At 37.7% G+C, this 22,698-nt stretch overlaps 1 protein-coding gene across 3 annotated transcripts in view; it reads left to right on the forward strand.

The window, feature by feature from the left end:
• hcn1 (hyperpolarization activated cyclic nucleotide-gated potassium channel 1) overlaps nucleotides 1-22,698 on the forward strand; it is a 119,056-nt gene that overhangs the window by 73,846 nt on the left and 22,512 nt on the right. For all 3 annotated transcript variants that reach the window (XM_065243976.2, XM_065243975.1, XM_065243974.1), the window contains exons 4-5: nucleotides 2,154-2,372; nucleotides 19,236-19,382. In XM_065243976.2, the coding sequence (XP_065100048.1) occupies nucleotides 2,154-2,372; nucleotides 19,236-19,382 (366 nt within the window). The remainder of the gene's footprint in view (nucleotides 1-2,153; nucleotides 2,373-19,235; nucleotides 19,383-22,698) is intronic.

Here is a 22,698-nt window from a genome sequence, read left to right on the forward strand (position 1 = left end):
TTTTCCTCCAAATGGATAGGAAGAGATTTCGGCAGTCAGCTGATTTATTCAATACCCCATCCACGAACACGACTGTCACATTCCTCCATTGAGATTTTACATAGAAGAGCAGAGGCCATCCAGAAATAATGCATGCCTTGTTTTAGTCTCAGCAAAACACTGGGGTCTGTAAGAGTAATGCTGACAATAAAGAGTGACACGGTGCAAAAAACATAATATAAAGCAAATTTATCTGACATAAAGAGTGCCTTGCTGAATTCCGTGTGACCTACCAAAATTTCTTGTGCTGATTCAACAGGGATTACATTCGGTATTATACGGTTTACAGTATTGTGAATGATAAATGGTGGAAATGCAAGCATATTATGTTCTAGAAAAGCGTGCTTGATAGTGTCCCAGATATGTTTCGTCAAACAATTTTATCTATTTTATATACCCATGCAGCTCTGGTTACATGTTTTTTGTCTGATTCGGTCGTCTGCTTCTTGTTTTCAAGAGTCGTATTGAGTTGTATTGAGCTCAGACGAGCTGCGGTACATCCAGAGTACAGTTTGTCTCTTTTTATTCGTACAGTTTTCCATTCAAATCAAGTTCACTAATAGCCTGGGAGAGCACTGAAAGCGTCTTTGCTCTCTTTCTCTCTCTCTCTACCCATCCGACATGAGGGATTCAGAGAGCCGTACATCAACTGACTGCGGCTAATGGAAGTAATCCAAGTTGATTAGCAGACACAAGAACCATTACTTGTTTTCGCACCCCACTGCAAATGGCGAACAAAGTTTGGAGATATAGATGGATGGACTTTAACACATGGGATATAAAATTGGGCCTGAAGCTAAACTCGGTATGAAGATAAAAAATTAAAATCCTTAACATGCAGAAACAATCAATTGTAGTCAAACTGAATGTTATGTAGAGTTAAATTTCTATAACTTTTCAATGTGATTTGCATTTTTTGTAAATGCTATAATATTTGGAGCATGTCCAAACACAGTTTATGCAAAACTATTGTCTATGCAAATATTAATATGTGAATAATTGCAATGATTCAGCATATAAAATCATTATATTTTTTGGTCAAAATCTTTTTTTGATTGAAAGACCTGATCAAAAATGCAATTATTTCAGCGTTTTGCAAAAAAATATTTTAAAAGAAAATACCCATATTTAAGAGTTTAAGTAGTGAAAAATAGGATGAAAGTTGTTTGTTTATTGTTTTTTGAAAGCAGAGGGTCTGTTCTTTCATTTGATATATTTGTATGTTTATATATTTTTAGAAGATTTTTTTCCAGAAGGAATTTTGTGAAACTTTTGTGAAAAGCACAAAAAAAAAATGGTGGCGGGCAACTTAAAAAAAAGAAAAAAGAAAAAAGAAGGCTGGCGGGGAATGTTTTGAGAAGTATTTCGGATGAGATTTTATGTTAATCTGTTATACCGCAATTATCCACTAGATGGCCACATTTATAAAAAAAACTGAAGCAAAAAAATTATTTACTAATTTTAAACTCTGTGTATGTTTTGATAATCGCTCTGAATCTGATCTATAAAAAAATTCCTTTACAAAAATGTAATTATTTCAGCTTTTTGCTAAAAAAATTTGTATTTTTTTTCAGAAAAATACCAATATTTAAGAGTTTATAAGCAGAGGAAAAAATATTGACAGAATGAGACATTTTTGTTTGTTTGTTTGTTTATTGTTTGTTTTTAAGCAGAGGGTTTTTTCTTTCATTTGATATATTTGTATGTTTATATATTTTTACAAGAAAATTTTCCTGGAAGGCATTTTGTGAAACTTTTGTAAAAATTAAAAAAAAAATGCTGGTGGGCAACTTTAAAAAAAAAGGCTGGCAGGGAATGAGTTAAATACTTGTACATTACTGTACGATTCACATCATACTTTCACATACACTTTCAATTCATACAAAAATGCCACCTTGTCAAGTTTTCAAGTTAGAAATGCAAATAAGTAGTGAGTGAGTTTATCAAGCATGAAGGTTATGTTGGCAGGAGGCTCTTTGAAAACTCTTATGAAGCACTTGCAGTGTTTGCCTTCAAGCTTACATGTGTTAAATTCACTCCACCTGCTTTTCCATCTCCAAAGCTGCTTCTTTTCATCTCATCTTGCCCTCTCTCTGTCTCTTGTGCTCTTTTAGAACGACTCCTGGGGGAAGCAGTACTCTTACGCCCTATTTAAAGCCATGAGCCACATGCTGTGTATCGGGTACGGAGCCAGAGCACCGGTCAGCATGTCGGACCTTTGGATCACAATGCTCAGTATGATCGTGGGTGCCACCTGTTACGCAATGTTCGTCGGCCACGCCACAGCCCTCATCCAGTCTCTGGACTCATCACGACGGCAATACCAGGAGAAGGTAAACACAACTGGGATCATATGACACTACATTGTTTTTAATACTGTTTTGACATTTGGGTAAATTGGACTTCTTAAATAAAAATAAATAAAAAACAACAATCCCTGATTATCATTACTGTAAAGGTCCCGTTCTTTACAGTGCGCAATATAACATGTGTTCATGTTTCATGTGGAAAAAACAGTGTTTTTTTACACAATTGACTTCTGTATACCGCTGCTTTCACTGTCCTAAAAACGGGCTGATGTCTTTCTTTTTCTATGAAGTCCCTCCTTCAGAAATACACAACGAGTTCTGATTGTGTGCTTTGTTTTGTGTGTTGTGATTGGACAGCAGCTTAGCTTAGCAGAGCCGTTTGAGCCAAAGCTGGCGACAGACGTATTCCTGTGGGCGGACTTTAGTCAAAAACTGTTTTATTGATGTCATTAAATCAGGAAGTAGAGGGCTGTAGTCCAAACCCGCCCTTCTCTGTAGGCTTTGAAAGGGGAATTCTGTTGAAGAAAATATATCGCCTGGCACTGAACTTTGAGCTTTATCATTTTGCAGGTATTATTTATGCACCAACAGCAACATTACACACTAAAGTTTGAAAAAATTGACCAGTAAGAACGCGACCTTTTAAGGGATAGTTCGGCCAAAAATGATATTAAACCCATGATTTACTCACCCCCAAGCTGTCCGAGTTGCTTATGTCCATCGTTTTTCAGACAAACACATTTTCGGATATTTTAGAAAATGTTTTAGATCTTTCAGTTGATTAAATGTAATGTTACGGGGTCCACCCATAGTCCACGACCTTCAAGTCCAAAAAAAGTGCGTCCATCCTTCACAAATTAAATCCAAACGGCTCCAGGATGATAAACAAAGGTCTTCTGAGGGTAATCCACGCGGTGTTGTTGTAGAAATATCCATATTTAAAACTTTATTAACGAAAATAAATACCTTCCGGTAGCGCTGCCATCTTAGTCGCGTCCGCATTCAGGATGAGAGCTTACGCAGCCTACGGAGGCTACTCTGCTGCTGCTCTGTGCCCCGCCCTCCGAATTTGTCATACGTCACTGAGAAAAGTGCGTACACTACGCTAATACTCTCTCCTGAATGCGGACGCAACTAAGATGGCGGCGCTACCGGAAGGTAGTTATTTTCGTTAATAAAGTTTTAAATATGGATATTTCTACAACAACACCGCGCGGTTTACCCTCAGAAGACCTTTGGACTTGAAGGTCGTGGACTTTGGGTGGACCCCGTAACATTACATTTAATCAACTGAAAGATCTAAAACATTTTCTAAAATATCAGAAAATGTGTTTGTTTGAAAAACGATGGACATATGCAACTCGGACAACTTGGGGGTGAGTAAATCATGGGTTTAATATCATTTTTGGCCGAACTGTCCCTTTAATGCAAATATAATAATTAATTCAAAAATTATTTTTTACCATAATGCTATAAATAATGACAATGCAAGGTTACGATTATCTTTGTACATTTAAATTCAATATTTATTTATTTATTTATTCATTTATTCATTTATATATTTTTTTCTATACTGTGCATTGCATTTACAATGACTTTCTAAGAATTGTTATATATATATATATATATATATATATATATATATATATATATATATATATATATATATATATATATATATATATATATTCTTGCTTTTTTGAGTGAATTGGAGTGAACCCAGCTGTGTTTTTGACCATAAGATTTATCCAGCATACCTGCACTAGACGTGCATTTGATCTTAGCAAACAACAGTGGCATCTTGGGTAATCTGTGTCATCATCGTGTATCACAAACACATTATGAGCTCATTGCTCATGAATCATTCATGAATGACACCAAAATTGATCTTACGTCAAAGAAATTCTACCTCTGTTACACGGGTAGGAGGTTGCTGTGCATACAGTACAGAAAAAGGGCTGGAATCAACAAATACAGGGCTCAAACTGTACATAGGAGTGGGGACATTGTAATTTTATATCACAGTATACATTAGGGTATAACTATTTTTGCTGGAAATTCATTGATTATTAATATTGAAATAGTAAATAATCAAGATATTGCCTATGTTCTGAATAATCTAAGCTCAATTTTTTTTTAAATAGTTATTTTCAACTTGAGCTAAAAAAGCGACAAACCTGTTAGGTTAACCCAGAAATGTTTACATTTGACCCAGGCATTTTGGTTGAAACAACCCAACATAGGGAAATGTATAACCCAACGGTTGGATTTGTCCCTTTTTGATCCAACCATGAGTTAAAAATAGCCAAGGATTTTTTCAGTGTATATCTTAGATATCTGGCCTCAGTTTTAAATATTTTAAATATCTCTTGTAAGTTATTAGTAGCCTACTGTATATCCAAGTTAATATTTTACTTCAAGCTAACAATGTTCCTGTGACTCGCCCATAACACACTCTCAAAATATCTGGGTTATTTTTGACTAATAATTGGTAAATATTGGACAGAACACATGCTGGGTTAAAAAAACTCAGTGCTGCGTTCTGTCCAATATTTACCCATAATTGGTAAAAAAATAAAATTTTTATAGTGCAGTTTTAGGATAGGTGTGATGGATGATGGTATGTCTACAACCCTGCTGACCGCATCCCTGTAGTTCATTACTATGCTAAATCAAGGAGTGTGGTATTTAAGTCATCAGCTCAGAGATGCCACGGCGTATCGATTCCACTTTCTGTAAACAGCATGTGACTTCCTCTCAAACACACTGTGGGAAAAAGGATTGGCAGATTATCCCCTATTGTCTTTGAAGGTTTGTTGTACTGTAAGCAGATCATTATATGCTCTGCTTCCAAAGAGGATTTGTCCCAAATGAATGACAATAGCAATCTCTCCAGGACAGAGTGTGCAGGGGAAACCCAGGGCAGCTTTATCCCCAGGGGGAGGAGGCGCTTATCTCATGAAGGCTTTGTTTGGGTGGGAACCAGTAGTGAACGAGACAACCTAACCTCATGACACTCAACGGCATGACCCGTCACGTTTTCCATTTAATACAGAAAAGGCAAATTGAAATTCTTCAATATGGGTACAACGCTATCAAAATTGTGCTAAAAGCGTGGGAATGATACTGGAGTAACGGCTTACATACAAATATGATCCGGTCTACATTCACTTATTATTAAGTTACATATTCTCATTACAGACAACCCCTGGATCCTCGATTGACAGGGCTATTCAGTCGAAGCCTTTTAGAGGGGCAAATCATGGGGTTTCCATCCGAGCTAATGAGATTCTGTTACTGGGGAAAGCAGGGTGCTCCAAACACTCATAGACCATACGTCCCATCAATTACCCTGTCATGGCCGCCGTGTTCCGGCTTATCGGACTTCCACACATAGCAACGGTCACCTTGACTGCGACAAAGATGCAGCGAGTCTGAAATGGACAAAAGGCTTGCGCTGTCCTCTTATCTTCTATTTAAATATGATTTCTTTGACCTTGCCTATGTCATGCCAACGAGGTGAGCAAGATGCTTCACGTGTCTGTTCCATTTTGAAACGCAATGTGACCGCTGTGGTTATATCCCGCCTTAATGCCAATTAAAATTTGTCTGCATTGCAAATGGATATTAGATATGGCTCCCCTGCCTAGAGATGTGCAAATGGGATTCATATTGAACAGGTCTCTCAGTGGTCACTATATATAAACAGCAGAGGTCAAATGACAGAGTCAATGTCATCAGCACACGCTGCTAAAGAAAACAGAAGCATGATATGCTGGTGTCTAAACCATGGTGTTTAACTATTTTGATTTCTTAGTTTATTGGCTGCATACAATACATGTAGTAGCTTTGTTTTAAAATTAACAGAGCTGCAGTATACAATAGTAGCATTTTATTTTATCATAAATATTATATTTGTGACCCTGGACCACAAAACCAGTCATAAGTAGCACAGGTATATTGTAGCAATAGCCAACAATACAGTATTTTGAATTTTTGTTTTGTGCCAAAAATCTTTAGAATATTAAAGATTTAACGGAGGATTTTCTTGAATTTTTGAAAATAACCCCCTTCTCCACTTTTTAAAAAATGCAATTGTGCAACATTCCTGATTGACAACTAGGAGGACCAATAGTCTTGATGATCCACCCAGAAAAAGAAAATCCTTCGCAATACCTTTAAGTAAAGATCATATTCCATGAAGTATTTTATAAATATCCTACCTTAAATATATATATAAGTTACCATTAGTAATAGGTGTTGCTAAGGACTTTATTTGGACAACTTTAAAGGCAATATTTAGATTTTTTGCACCCTCAGATTCCAGATTTTTAAATATTTTTATTTCGGTCAAATATTGTCCTATCCTAACAAACCATACATCAATTAAAAGCTTATTTCAGATTATGGAATACAAAATATTATGAAAATATTAAGATATAAATTATAAATGATTTATAAAATAAATAAATTTTATAGCTTGCCACAGTGCATGCTGGGATTGCCTTAACAACAAAGTATTGCTGCATCCTTATTTGTCTATTTATACACTGTGACCGAAAAGTATGTACTGTTTTATTGGAAAATTATAGACAGTACTTTTTAGTGCAAAGCAATGGGACAAAAGTGACTATTGGGATAACAATCAGATAAATAAAATAAAATAAACAATAAAATGAAATATAAAAACAAAACATAAAATAAAATAAAATAAAATAAAATAAACAATAAAATAAAATAAAATAAACAATAAAATAAAATATAAAATCTAAACTAAAATAAAATAAAATATAAAATAAAATATTATAATAAATAAAATAAAATAAAGTAAAATATAATAAATAAAAAATAAAATAAAAAATAAAATAAAATATAAAATTTAAACTAAAATAAAATATAAAATAAAATGAAATATAAAAAATAAAATAAAATAAACAATCAAATAAACAATAAAATAAAATAACATAATAAAATAAAATTAGCTAAGCTGAGCTTAAATAAATAAATAAGTATTGTTATTCAAAGTCGGACTATATTTGGTATATTCAGATGGTAAAATGACAACTATTGACGGTTGTCAATATTTTACATATATTTACATATTTATGTATAATTCTGGTGGTTCTCTTTTGGAGTTCACTAGATTTTATATCACAGCTAATGTCCTTTGTCCCGAACAACAAATTTTCTCAGGAATTTGGAGAATGTACCGTGATTAGCCATTTTTAAACAAATCTGGTAATGAATTTTCGGATTGTCTCTATCCGTTGTTCCATTTGCAAAGATAAGCATGAGAAAGCTAACTAATACAAGATAACCACATTCCAGTGTTATCTTTTATCACTATCATCTGTACCTTATAGTAGCAGATCTCCTATAATCAGTGGATCAAACCAGCACAGGGTCGAGATCAGACAGGAAAAGTGTGCTTTCTAAAGCACTGCACTGAGAAGACCCAGGCAACACGCTGCGCTGAGCAGCAGAAGAAGAAAAAGTTCCTTCAGAGTGAAAGATCAAAAAGAAATGACAGGAGAATATTTTGCGAGACTGCGGTCAGGGTTCACCATATTCACTTGATGTTGTTTTGATGTCTGAGTAAACCCAGCAGTTGTACTTGACATTTTTTGGACACCCCACTGCAGGGGAGTGAAGAAGACTTTTCAATAGCTAAATGGAAATAGCTGTTCTATAATGCTTTATTAATACAAATTGTGATTTATATAAATACATCGAGTGAGTGGACAAGTTAAAAGGCATCTTAGCAAATCCTTTTGCAAGGGGTTTCAAACATTTCTGTCAGCCAAAATTATTGACCTAAATTATTTACTTGAAGAACCCCTGAGATTTTAATGAAATATTTCAATAATTTAATAGCACATTTGCAAATTTAATTTCAAAACATATTTATTTTTCATCTGTTTACATAATTTTACATCATTGTTATTATTATTTGTTATCATCTAGTAATTTTCTTTTGTCGGTACATAAAACATAACCATCTAAGTTCTCAGTCTACTGATATATTCGACCCTATCTCATGGCAAGTCTTGTTATAGTCACAAATTTTTTTATAAATTTTTGTTCATGCTATTGACGTGATATTCCGCTGTTTTTCGTGCCACAAATTTCTAGAAACAGTTCTATATTGTGTCATTTTATATATTTTTTTCTCATTGATTTTACTATTTTTAAATCATTGTCGCTTGGGGTTAGGGTTAGGATGTCGCAGAAAGTAATTTTAACCCTAACCCCAAGCGACAATGGTAAAAAAATAAGACAAAACAATGAGAAAACAAAATTACACAATACAAAAAGTACAAAAATGATACAAAAACTGTTTCTAGAAATTCATGCTGTGTGCCATGAAAAAGACATTCGTGCCCTAGGGGCACGGAAAAACACAGGAAATTTGTTTCAATTGCACAAATACATTAATAAAAAATTTGGTGACTATAACACGAATTTCTGTGAGATTGGGTTTGATATATTGTAGTGTTCTGTCACATGACATGCAGATTAAACAAATAAAATATGTTTTAGTGTTTTTTCATTTAAAAATATTTTATTGACATTTTATGATATATATCTTGAAGGCTTATCGTAGGTTCTTTTGGATACAACCTCCTACCAAACGCCTGGTATTTATATTGATGTGTAACTGTAGTAACAGAAGCATCCATAGATTACCAGCTGTTACATTTATTCATACGGTGGCCCACAATACAGATTCAAAGTGACAGAATAATAAAAGCCATTATAACCTCAGATCATCTTGTCTGATCATTCCTCGTTTCAAATCAGATCTGTATTATCGTCTCCCTGAGCGTCCCACAGTCTGTCCTCCCTCACAGGCTCCTTTGCAATTTTGTTGAACAAAGCACCTGTAGGTGAGATTTTTCCCTTTCTCTTTTGTTCCTCTGAAAGAGAGAGAGAGAGAGTGAGAGGCAGACACGAGCACCCGACACGGTCGAGAGCGGCAGACGGGAGCGCATTGTGTCTGACATCTAATAGAACCCTGCCAGAGCCGCAGCTCACGGTTAATGTGACGGCCGGTTCTGCTGGAAGAAATAGAGAAAGAGAGGTTATAAGCAGAGCTAATCTTGCCAACACATTTCTGTTCCCACACTGATATTGAACCTGATGGTGGATTAGTTTTCTGTGGCCCTGCTCAAATGTGGTAGAGAGGAAATCACAGCACTAGCCTAGTGTTTACCTTACAGAGGCCAGTTAGTCTGTGAAAGCTGTGCGATGTGAAAAACTCACTTCCTGATCTAAAGAGGAACTTGTTGTGCCGACTCCTGTGCCGGACTGGTTGGTGGTTCAAATTCAGCTTGGAGAGGTTTTGAGTAGGATGGGTTATATTTTTAACAGAGGCTATTTAGTCTAGAATAGCTGTGCAATTTGTAGATCTCACTCCCTGATCTAAAAAGGAGCTTGTTGTGCCGACTCCTGTGCCGGACTGGTTGGTGTTCCAGACTACTGTGCCGGACTGGTCGGTGGTTCGAATTCAGCTTGGATAGGTTTTGAGTAGGATGGGTTATATTTGTAACAGAGGCTATTTAGAATAGCTGTGCAATTTGTAGATCTCACTCCCTGATCTAAAAAGGAGTTTGTTGTGCCCGACTCCTGTGCCGGACTGGTTGGTGTTCCAGACTACTGTGCCGGACTGGTCGGTGGTTCGAATTCAGCTTGGATAGGTTTTGAGTAGGATGGGTTATATTTGTAACAGAGGCTATTTAGTCTACAAAAGCTGTGCAATGTGTAGAACTCACTCCCTGATCTAAAGAGGAGCTTGTTGTGCCCGACTCCTGTGCCGGACTGGTTGGTGGTTCGAATTCAGCTTGGAGAGGTTTTGAGTAGGATGGGTTATATTTTTAACAGAGGCTATTTAGTCTAGAATAGCTGTGCAATTTGTAGATCTCACTCCCTGATCTAAAAAGGAGCTTGTTGTGCCCGACTCCTGTGCCGGACTGGTTGGTGGTTCGAATTCAGCTTGGATAGGTTTTGAGTAGGATGGGTTATATTTGTAACAGAGGCTATTTAGAATAGCTGTGCAATTTGTAGATCTCACTCCCTGATCTAAAAAGGAGCTTGTTGTGCCCGACTCCTGTGCCGGACTGGTTGGTGTTCCAGACTACTGTGCCGGACTGGTCGGTGGTTCGAATTCAGCTTGGATAGGTTTTGAGTAGGATGGGTTATATTTGTAACAGAGGCTATTTAGTCTACAAAAGCTGTGCAATGTGTAGAACTCACTCCCTGATCTAAAGAGGAACTTGTTGTGCCGACTCCTGTGCCGGACTGGTCGGTGGTTCAAATTCAGCTTGGAGAGGTTTTGAGTAGGATGGGTTATATTTTTAACAGAGGCTATTTAGTCTAGAATAGCTGTGCAATTTGTAGATCTCACTCCCTGATCTAAAAAGGAGCTTGTTGTGCCGACTCCTGTGCCGGACTGGTTGGTGTTCCAGACTACTGTGCCGGACTGGTCGGTGGTTCGAATTCAGCTTGGATAGGTTTTGAGTAGGATGGGTTATATTTGTAACAGAGGCTATTTAGAATAGCTGTGCAATTTGTAGATCTCACTCCCTGATCTAAAAAGGAGTTTGTTGTGCCCGACTCCTGTGCCGGACTGGTTGGTGTTCCAGACTACTGTGCCGGACTGGTCGGTGGTTCGAATTCAGCTTGGATAGGTTTTGAGTAGGATGGGTTATATTTGTAACAGAGGCTATTTAGTCTACAAAAGCTGTGCAATGTGTAGAACTCACTCCCTGATCTAAAGAGGAACTTGTTGTGCCGACTCCTGTGCCGGACTGGTTGGTGGTTCAAATTCAGCTTGGAGAGGTTTTGAGTAGGATGGGTTATATTTTTAACAGAGGCTATTTAGTCTAGAATAGCTGTGCAATTTGTAGATCTCACTCCCTGATCTAAAAAGGAGCTTGTTGTGCCGACTCCTGTGCCGGACTGGTTGGTGTTCCAGACTACTGTGCCGGACTGGTCGGTGGTTCGAATTCAGCTTGGATAGGTTTTGAGTAGGATGGGTTATATTTGTAACAGAGGCTATTTAGAATAGCTGTGCAATTTGTAGATCTCACTCCCTGATCTAAAAAGGAGCTTGTTGTGCCCGACTCCTGTGCCGGACTGGTTGGTGTTCCAGACTACTGTGCCGGACTGGTCGGTGGTTCGAATTCAGCTTGGATAGGTTTTGAGTAGGATGGGTTATATTTGTAACAGAGGCTATTTAGTCTACAAAAGCTGTGCAATGTGTAGAACTCACTCCCTGATCTAAAGAGGAACTTGTTGTGCCGACTCCTGTGCCGGACTGGTTGGTGTGCCAGATTCCTGTGCCGGACTGGTCGGAGGTTCGAATTCAGCTTGGATAGGTTTTGAGTAGGATGGATTATATTGGTAACTGAGGCTATTTAGTCCAGGATAGCTGTGCAATTTGTAGAGCTCACTCCCTGATCTAAAGAGGAGCTTGTTGTCCCCACTCCTGTGCCAGACTGGTTGGTGTGCCAGACTGGTTGTTGTGCCCGACTCCTGTGCCGGACTGGTCGGTGGTTCGAATTCAGCTAGGAGAGGTTTTTGACTAGGATAGGTTATATTTGTAACAGAGGCTATTTAGTCTATGAAAGCTGTGCAATGTGTAAACCTCACTCCCTAATCTAAAGAGGAGCTTGTTGTGCCCACTCCTGTGCTGGACTGGTTGGTGTGCCCGACTCCTGTGCCGGACTGGTCGGAGGTTCGAATTCAGCTTGGAGAGGTTTTGAGTAGGATGGGTTATATTTGTAACAGAGGCTATTTAGTCTAGGATAGCTGTGCAATTTGTAGAGCTCACTCCCTGATCTAAAGAGCTTGTTGTGCCCACTCCTGTGCCAGACTGGTTGGTGTGCCCGACTCCTGTGCCAGACTGGTCGGTGGTTCGAATTCAGCTTGGAGAGGTTTTTGACTAGGATGGGTTATATTTGTAACAGAGCTAAATAGAACACAGCTATTTAGTCTATGAAAGCTGTGCAATGTGTAAACCTCACTCACTGATATCAAGAGGTGCTTGTGGGAGCGCCAGACACCCATGCCGGACCGGTCATTGGTTTTAGTTGTGCTCAGACAGGTTGTGAGTTGGATGGGGTTTATTTGTAACATACAGTAAGCTAGTAAGTCTAAGAAAGCTAAAGTGTAAACTTCACTCCACGATCTCAAGAGGTGCTTGTTGGAGTGCCGGACCAGTTGCCCGGTTCGAATGCTGCTCGGAGAGGTTTTGAGTAGGTTGGGTTATATTTAAAGGTTAGTTAGTCTATGAAAGCTGTGCAATGAGTAAACCCTGATCTGAAGGTACACGTAATGACGCTTTTCAATTGCACAGTACCCCACGGTTTGGTTTGGGTCGGCTTTATTTTGGGGACTTTCCACTTTGTGCAGTACGTAGTACCTGATACTTTTTTTAGTAACACTACGGTTGGGGTTCCAAGCGACCCGAGCTGATACCAAAACGTGATGCAAAAACACTGTACATCACTGATTGGTCTGAGAGAATCGTCACTACCAGCGTCATCGCGATAATGTAAAAGATAAGCTTTACCTTAGTGCTAGCTTGCGCTGTCTCAAGTAAACCTGTTGTCATCTGTGCTTTGCTGTAAGTTCCCAAACTCCATTTTAGCTATAAAAAACATCCGCAGGTTGAAACTCAGGAACACCATAACAGTTTTTATCCAGACTTGCAGTTTGTGGCGGCACATTCGCGAAGCGCACGTCCGCATATATGCTCACAGCAGTAGGCAGCGCAAATATAACGACACGCCTATAATCCCTCCCACTCCGAAGTGTTAACCAAGCCAATGTGAGGTGAGCTGACCCGACCCTGACCCAAACCAATCTGTGGGGTACTATGCAATGGAAAAGCACCATAAGAGCACCCCATTTTCATGCGGGACGAGTCACCTGTTCGAATTCTGCTTGGAGAGGTTTTGATTGCGAGTAGAGAGAAAAAATATGGAACAGTATGGAACAATTCTGAAAAATTAAAGGATATAAAGACAAAGGAGAGGAAAGTCAAAAGATAAAGTACAGCAATAAAGGGAAAGGATGCAAGCAGTGATCCCCAGTCGAAGAACATTAGCACCTGGCAGGAGGAATAACTGGTAAATCGTTCATCTCATCCCACATAGAGTAGAGCAGCTTTATCACTGTAGACAGCGCGTTACATCGGTGGCTTTTTGAAGTATATATATATATAAACATTCGGTTGACACTGGCTCTGTAGGGACGAAACCAGCTGTCATATGGATAGACTGCTAAAACATTTCATCATTACCTCTGTGGGAATCGTGAAGCTTTATCAAATCCCCTCAGGATGAAGTCAGTTTAGCTGCTCTGGCAGTACATTCGTGTTATTTGAGCCAGATGCCCAGAGCAGTTTGACTTCTGTATGATTCTCATCACCTTTGACATTTTTTCAAAGCCTTGATATTTCATCTCAGAAACAGTGCCACAGCATCCAAATCTCACTTCTTATGAGCTCAGTGTAACTCAATGTACTGCATACAGAGAAAAGGCTTATCACGGCCTGACAGACGCTCCGTAATCAAGAGAGCAAGAAGTGACGTCGATTTTGTTTTTTACCCTCGCTTCTGTCTCGCCTGCTGTTTTAGCACAACGTCACCACTGTGACTGGAGATCAAAGCTGCAAGACAGAGCTCTTCACGGATGCTGTGACAATCCATTAAAGCAAACACACTGATCCACTGATTTTGATGTCTGTGTGTGTGTGAGCTTCTGTGTGTGAGTCTGTCTGTGTGCATGTGGAGACATCTCAGTAAGAAAGCCCATATCACCATGCTTTGTTTTGCCCTGGCATCCAATGATTCATTGTAGCAAAGTAGGATGCCGTGAAACTCATTCCTCCACCACACCTCAGGTCAAGATTACTCATTCTGAATGTCCAGCATTGACTCATATAAATTCTGCATGTGCACTAGCACCCCTATCAACAACCAGCCGTTGCCTCGCAGACGCATTTGGATCTAAAACAGAGATCTCTTCAGAGATTGAAAGCAACGTGTGGTCTGCATTGTTTTGAATCCTCCATTCCGAAAGCATCAGCATTCAGACTGTGAAAACCTTTGTTATTACAGTCGGGGATAAAGACATGCTGTCCAGACTTTAAGTAGCCCTGGGTCTATCTGTCTCCTGCCCGCTGATGCACCACTAGAGAGAGAGAGAGCGTTTTGAAACATTAGCGCAATTGCTTGCTGCACGAATTGTCCGAGTCATTCCAAAGCCATTTTACTCGTTTTAAAAGACAGGGTACACTCAGAGTACTGAATGTTTTAGTGTACCTGCATGTGTAGGTGTATTTGTAGTAATATTTACCCTTAATAAAGGAGAAATTGATTTTCCCACACATATACTGTAACTCACAGAACACGGCACTTTCTGTGTAAAGCAAATTAATAACACTACAAAACATTTATAGGGGTCATGTCGTTTATTTTAGTTAAGGTTTACAGTTATTTACTGTTTTTGCACTGCGCTTCCTGTATTGTGTTACTGTTCCTGTAGCTCAGTTGGTACAGTAGAGCATTGCATTAGCAGTGCAAAAGATCCTAGTGTTGATTTCCAGGGAACACACATGCTGCTAAAAACTTAAGCTTGTATATTTAAGATCGCGTTTGGATAGAAGTGTCCATCAAATGCATAAATGCACTGTAATATTCTGTGTGTATGAACTGCTTAACTGCTGGCATGTAAAATGTTTTGTTTTTAGATCACACGATTTTAATTTGACCCTGTAATTTTACAACCCTACCTCAGGGCATTTCGTGGTATAGTCACGAAAATATTTGATTTACTTTTTTCGAGTTTAAGGACAATATTTTGTGTCATTGAGCACAAATGTCTTTTTTTGTGTCACTCAGCATGAATTTCTATTTATTGTTTTTCAATGTGTCCAAGCACAATTTTGTTCATGTCATTTTATGTTTTGGTTTTTCTTTTTTTCTTTTTTTGAAAATTAGCTCATTTTCCAGCTCCCCTAATGTGTAACATTTGAGTTATACCGTTTTGGTATCCATTCAGCTGATCTCCGGATCTGGCGGTACCACTTTTAGCATAGCTTAGCACAATCCATTGAATCTGATTAGACCATTAGCATCGCACTCAACAATAACCAAAGAGTTTGGATATTTTTTTCCTATTTAAAACTTGACTCTTCTTACATTGTGTACTAATGCTGAGTTAACACCGACCACGTTTCAGGCGTCAAAATCATGTCTACCGCGCGTGGTTTGCCGCTTGAACAATTTGGATGCATTCGTGCGTGTAGAACGGAGTAGACGCGCGGAAAAAGCAAGCATTTGACGCGCGTCAGAGGCAAACTCTGCTTCTTGTGGGAGGGGCAAGTGCTATGCGGTTGTCTGTTTGCAAAATGACTGATGTTGATTGTGCATTTATCGAGAGAGTTACGAGTTTGTATTTGGTAACCTTACTATAGGGGGAAAATAAATGACGCGGGTCGATAAACGTCACGTGACTCAAAAGTGAAGTGTGTATTACAATTACCAGGTTGCCCAATGTCCTCACTGACACTCTTCCAAGCGAGGTCCTTTTTATTCTTGTCTTCTCTATAGAAATAAGAACTTGTGTCGTATAGCTCCGGGTGACTGCTTATGGACAATATCAAGCGTTGGTTGAATGAGTGACTCCAGGCGGGGCTGCCACCACAGGCTCCTGATTGGTTAACGCGGCGTGAAATTCCGCCAAAGTTCACATTTTTTAACTCGGGTGTCAGCCGCAAATTAGCGTGAACCGCAAAATGCACAAAAAGCACCATTCGTGGTACCGCGCACAACGCTCAATTCGTGCCTTTCGCACGAGCTTCACACGCGAAAGAGGTGGAAACGCGTCTTCCGTGCCACGGGACCTCCTGACGCGCGTCAACGCGTCTTCACATTGACTTAACATTGAAATCACTCGCGCTTCACGCCTCTACCGCGGTTGGTGTAAATGCAGCATAAGACAGACGGAAAAATAAGAGTTGGGATTTTCTAGGCAGATATGGTATTACGCAGCACCCGAAAATAGTCCCCTTGGTAACTTTCAATAGCTGGGGACTATTTTCGGGCATTGCGTGATATCATTGCGCATGCTACAGCCATGGTATGGCAGAAAAGTCCTTGTTAATTACGCCAGAATAAGAGTACAGTTCCTAGTCATATCTGCCTAGAAAATCTCAACTTTTAATTTTCCGTCAGTCTTAGTACACGATGTAACTACAGAAGAGTCAAGTTTTAAAAAAGGAAAAATAACGAAAGTCTTTGGTCATTTTTGAGAGCAATGCTAATGGTCTAATCGGATTCAATGAATTATGCTAAGCTATGCTAAAAGTGGTAGTACCAGACATAGATATGTATAAAGGCTAGATGTCCACATCCGCATTTGGCGGCCATCTTGCGTGGTAAGACGAGCTGCCTGTGGTAAGATGGCCACCAGGTGATGACGTTAGAGACTCCGCCGTAACACATCTAGCCTTTATACATATCTATGGCGCCAGACCCGGAGATCAGCTAAATGGATTCCAAAACTGTAAAACTCAAATTTTAACTCTGGGGGAGCTGGAAAATGAGCCTACTTTCCAAAAAAAGTGGAGTGTCCCTTTTAACCATTATTGGTTGGGGTTGGGGTTAGATTTTGGGTTTTGGCTAGGATGTCACTTTATTTATTGCTTTCTAAAGTTTTTTTCTTCAGATTTTTAAACAATTTTCACTTTTGGTTAGAGTTGGGGTTTGGGTTAGGATATCTGAAATGTAACAAAGATGTTCTAACCCCAACCCCAAGCGACAATGGTAAAAAAATAGAAAACACTTGAGTAACTAATACATAATAAGAAAGTCCTGCTTGGGGACACAAAAAACAATATATAGAAATTTGTGCTGAGTGACATGAAAAAGACCATTGTGCTTGGGGTTGGGGTTAGAACGACTTAGAACGAAAAAAGAGAGGAAAATCATGTCAATGAACACGAATATATAAATCAAATATTTTGTGAGTATACCACGAAATGCCTTAAGATTGGGTTGAATTTTTATGATGAAGCTTAGTTCTTATATTGATTAACCATAAAAAGAACTAAGAGCTGTCTAGATATAGAGCGGATCAATGTTACAGTATAAAAAGATCGTTCTCAGACAGATATACAGTAGATTTAATTTCCTGTGACGATAGGCTATGTAGTGGGCAGCCTGTGTAGGTACAGACCTGTATACATAATTGAATTTTTAGATGTTTAGTTGCTAACAGATTAAAGGTGACAGCGAGCAGGTGTTGGGATTAGACATCCCTACGGTGATGTCATCAGCTGAGTTGGCAAACAGGAAGTCTGCAGTCGCATCTAACACACCACCTGCCCACAGCCAGTGACCCAACACTGCAAGTGTATATACATGTTTATCTAAGAAGTTATCACTAAGTCATGCACAAATTAAAAAAATGCTAATTTTTTATACTCCTACACACAAACATTAAATTACTCAGTTATGTATATTTTTTTAAATGCAGCAGAGCAATTCCAGCGTCATGGATGTAACATGCAGTCAAAACTTGAAATATAAATTCTCATAGAATGCATTTATTACCAATATACTGAACCATCTGTTTATATTTTCCTAAACCTCTGATGATGAGTCATGAGAGAAATATCAGTCTATGCTCATGTTTTCTTTTTTAGATTAGGAAAATGTGAAACAAGAATTTCGTTTCTGTGACTTACGTGTCAGAAGTTTTAAGCAAAAACGTAAGTGCAACTTTGGACTGTTGGTGGCGCTAGCGGGTTTGAGATAGAGACTCCAAATTTGCTGTGGAGACTTTTTGGACAGTCCTTTATAAGTGTGCAAAATTTCATAACTTTCCTATGTACGCTGCTATGGGCTGCCATAGACCGCAATGGCGGAAGAAGAATCGGAAGAAGAATAATAAGAAAACTAACGGATACAATAGGGGTCTTCGCCCATTCTGGGCTTGACCCCTAAAAATAAAGAAGTGATGGCCCTTCAAAAAACATTTTATATTTATTAACTTTTTATCTCGTCATCAAGAGAAAAAATTTCCCGGACAAAAAGCTTCACTGATGAGTTTTTATGGTAATCTGTAATTGCGCTATTATCCACTAGATGGTGCTCTTTACCCAATTTATAAAAACTGAAGCAAAAACTTTTAAACATTTTAAACTCTGTGTATGTTTTGATCAACGTTTTGAATCTGATCCCTACAACATTTTTCTTTACAAAAATGCAATTATTTCAACTGTTTGCTTTTTTTTTTTTTTTTTTTTAAGAAACCTACCCATATTTAAGAGGTAATAAAAAATAGGATGAACATTTTTTTCCATTCTGTTTGTTTGTTTGAAAGCAGATGGTTTGTTTGTATGTTTAAATGTTTATAAAATATTTTTTTCCTGGAGGGCATTTTGTGAAACTTATGTGAAAATCACAAAAGATGCTGGCGGGCAACTTATTTAAAAAAAAAGGCGTGTGGGTAATGAGTAAATAACATTTTGTATGCACATTTATGAGGGAAAACAATGCTATTTCTCTGTTATGGACATTACAATTCTGAAATTTGCACTTAACTATGGAAAATAATAAAAAATGGTTTATAAACCTTGACTTAGACTTTGCATGGGTATTTAAACCACCAAATATTGACATCTAAGATATCAGTATAGTTAAAAACTTTGGGTAAAAACGTTACTTTTCATTATAAGGTTGACATTTGTATGTAATTGCCAGCAGTCTCCTTTTATCTCCATTTAACTCATTCGTGATGTTTTCCACCGTACAGGCACAGATCTCACTCGCTTAGATTGTTTTATTAACAAAAGTTTTTCTCTTTCTTTCATAGTACAAGCAAGTGGAGCAGTACATGTCTTTCCACAAGCTGCCGGCTGACATGCGACAGAAAATCCACGATTACTATGAGCACCGTTACCAGGGTAAGATCTTCGATGAGGACAGCATCCTGAATGAGCTCAATGACCCGCTCAAAGAGGTGAGATGTTGTATAGTAGTGCTGACCTCAGGTCAGAGTTACTGTCATACTGTACATTAAAGGGTCTGTTTGTACCCAAGTATTTCAGACTTAAAGTGCTGATCTAGGATTATCTCCCTGCCTGCTTTATAATCCTTTTCATTTGGAGAGGAAAAGAAAACAACTCAGATCGTTGCTTTATAACTTTGAGTCCAGGCCTTTGAAAATATTTCAATGCAGTAACCCCTTCTGATTTTAGACAAATGTACCCTAGATCTTATATCATGATACATATTGTATACTTGTAATACGGTATCATCAGGGTCTGCACACCTTCCACAGGACCCCTGGGGCCAGATAAGTTAATGCTATAAATGCTATATCTTTATAAATATATTAATAAAATTACTTATGTAACTATTAGTATCTGTTCACCAGTTCACCTTAAAGGAATAGTTCACCCAAAACTGATAATTCCGTCAACATTTCTGTCAAAACTATTAACCTTTATAGTATTTTTCATCCCTACTATGGAAGTGAATGGTGCTCCTGTTTCCTGCTTGATTACAAATATATTTCTTTGTGTTCAGCAGAACAATGACATTACAGGTTTGTAACAACTTGAGGGTGACAAAACAGAATTTTCATTTTTTTGGGTGAACTATCCCTTTAATTCCAAGGGGGCCTCAAGATTACTTAAAATTGTTTAAAATAAGACAAAGCAAGCTTTAAAATGAGCTAAAACTATTACTTTTTTTTGTTTATTTGCTTTTTTTGTAACAAATATATACCTGTCTAGTTATACCAACCTCTAGTATGTTATATTAAGTAGAAATTTATTTAGTAGAAAAAAAAGGTTGCTTGGAATATTGGAATAAAAAATTTAAGTACAGAATAATTGACGATGGGCCATTGAATTATTCGGAAAAAAGGGGTTAGATTTGGGTTTGTGTAAGGATGTCATTTTATGTAAATCTAATCCTAAACCGAAGCGACAATGGTAAGAAAATAGGACAAAACAGTTGAGTAACCAATACGTGACAATGACACAAACAGAAATTTGTGATAAGTTTACAAAAAAACTCGAACATTCGTGTCAGTATCACGAAAAATAATAAAAAAAATAATGTGACTATAGGTACATAATTTCGTGTTACTGGCCTTGAATATGGACATAACTATGGGACCCCTTCATTTCTAACCCTCAGAATAAACCTAAAAGAACTACATTTTCAAATTACTGTATGAAGTGTACATATGTGTGAAACATGGCAGTTACACTTAAAAATTATTATCAAAAATATAATATAATATAAATATTATTATCAGTATGAAATTCCTCATTACAAAAACACAATTTTGGGAAGTAAACACTTAAAATAACTATTTATGACTACACAATACATGTAAAAACAAGCAAATAAACAAACAACTTACCTTTCACAATTTAAGACATATTTTGCTTTTGAAGTTTTTTTAAGAATACAAAATATTCCTAACTTTATACTTAAATTTGAATTAAAAAGGCAGTTACGAAGAATTTTCTTAATATTTTGTGAATATGGCATCTGATGCAAATGCAAACAACAAAGTAATTCCCTAAAGGCGGCAGGAGAGATTTATTATATTAGCATAATTTAAATTTCAAAGATTTGCAAATCCTTTTCTCATGCAAAAGATAAAAAGTAAAGCATACTTTATTATTACGTCTAAATGAATAACAATTTAATTAAAAACTATAAACAAAGCTTATGTGTAATATTGTTTATGGTTACTGTTTTTATTTTTTATTTATCATGTATATGCTACTTTACAAAAGCATTTAAAATGGCCTAGGATTTAAACCCTGTGGATTATACGGCTTACGTCTGACACACGTAGGGGCTTTATAAATATTACCCAGCATCCCACACTCTGATTACCAGCATGATTGGACAGACAGAGCGCGTGCCTGTTATGACACAGCAGAGTGAGATAGCACCGACTGCTTTATCCCCACAACACCTTTAACAGCCTCCCTCCTTGATCTCTCGTCTTACTCAGTTGGTCAGGGCTGCTATTTTTATATGTATGGTCTTGTGACAAACCAGCTTTAAATAGATAAATTCTTCAGCTTGTCTCCCCAGTGTAGGTAAAAGGGCTGGACGTAGCCATCAAACTCATTATTCCTCCTGTGTGATTGCGGTCAGAACCTTTCTCCGACTGCACAACGATTCATTGCACTGTGCAAATTTGGTCTTCACACCCAAGGCATACCAAACAGACACGTTTTACTTAAGCAACAGAGATGAGAAAGACCGAGTTTTTAAACTCCTTTAAAGGCTTATAGCAGCAGTGAGACTAACGCATTACTACTGCAATGCAGTGGCAGAGAGACCATAGTGACTGTAATTGTCCTAGAGAGAAGGTTACCACATCTTTCCTATAATTTTAAGCTTTGAAAGGTGTAGTATATATTTATAACAAATACAAAAATGTTAAATCGCCACTCCAGCTATCGATATAAAGTATGTAACTTGTATACAGTATGTAACTTTTGGCTCTCTATCAGCATCTCTGTTAGAAACAAAATTGCAGGTTACTTTACGCATTGTTACATGAGTTGAAGTCAAAGTGCGTGCAAAAACTTACGATTCTCGTGAAAAAATTAACAACAACATGAAAACCCAGCCCCTAACCTCGCACCTAACTCCAACGTCACAGAGGTCAAATCGTACAAAAACTTACAAAATATAAAATCAGTATAAAATCAGTTTGTTGGTTTGATAAATTTTTCTGTGAATCCAATGCTATCTCGCGAGAATTTGTACATATTTTATGAGTTGGATCATTTTTATTAATTCATACGACCACATTCGTAAGTTTTTGTTTGATTTGCCTTGGCCTTTGTGACGTTGGAGTTAGGTGCAAGGTTAGGGGCTGGGTTTTCGTTGTTGTTGTTGTTTTTTTCATGAGAATTGTACGTTTTTGCACAATAAGCTTTGAATGAAATACAAATTAGCTAACTTGTATAATATGTACGAATTCTCAAGAGATCAGGCTGGTGAAACCATTACGCTTATCGTGGTAAGGTATAGACAGTTTTGAACACTGGTTTATGTACTGTAGTGTACTTACTTAACAACTAAATTAGTTTGTTTTAAAGTCACAATGAAATGGAAGTAGCAATTGTCAAAATTTTCCCCAACGTGACATATATCCGAGTGAAAAGGTTTCTGAAATAAGAGTAAAAGTAAGGACGGGACTTGAATTTATCTGTCTAGAATTGATTGGATCATTGGAAGTTGGGTCGTGTTGCTATTCGTTGCAATCTTTTCCTAGGCCATTCCTCATGACT

Source organism: Paramisgurnus dabryanus, chromosome 18, assembly GCF_030506205.2.
Source record: "Paramisgurnus dabryanus chromosome 18, PD_genome_1.1, whole genome shotgun sequence".
NCBI lineage: Eukaryota > Metazoa > Chordata > Actinopteri > Cypriniformes > Cobitidae > Paramisgurnus > Paramisgurnus dabryanus.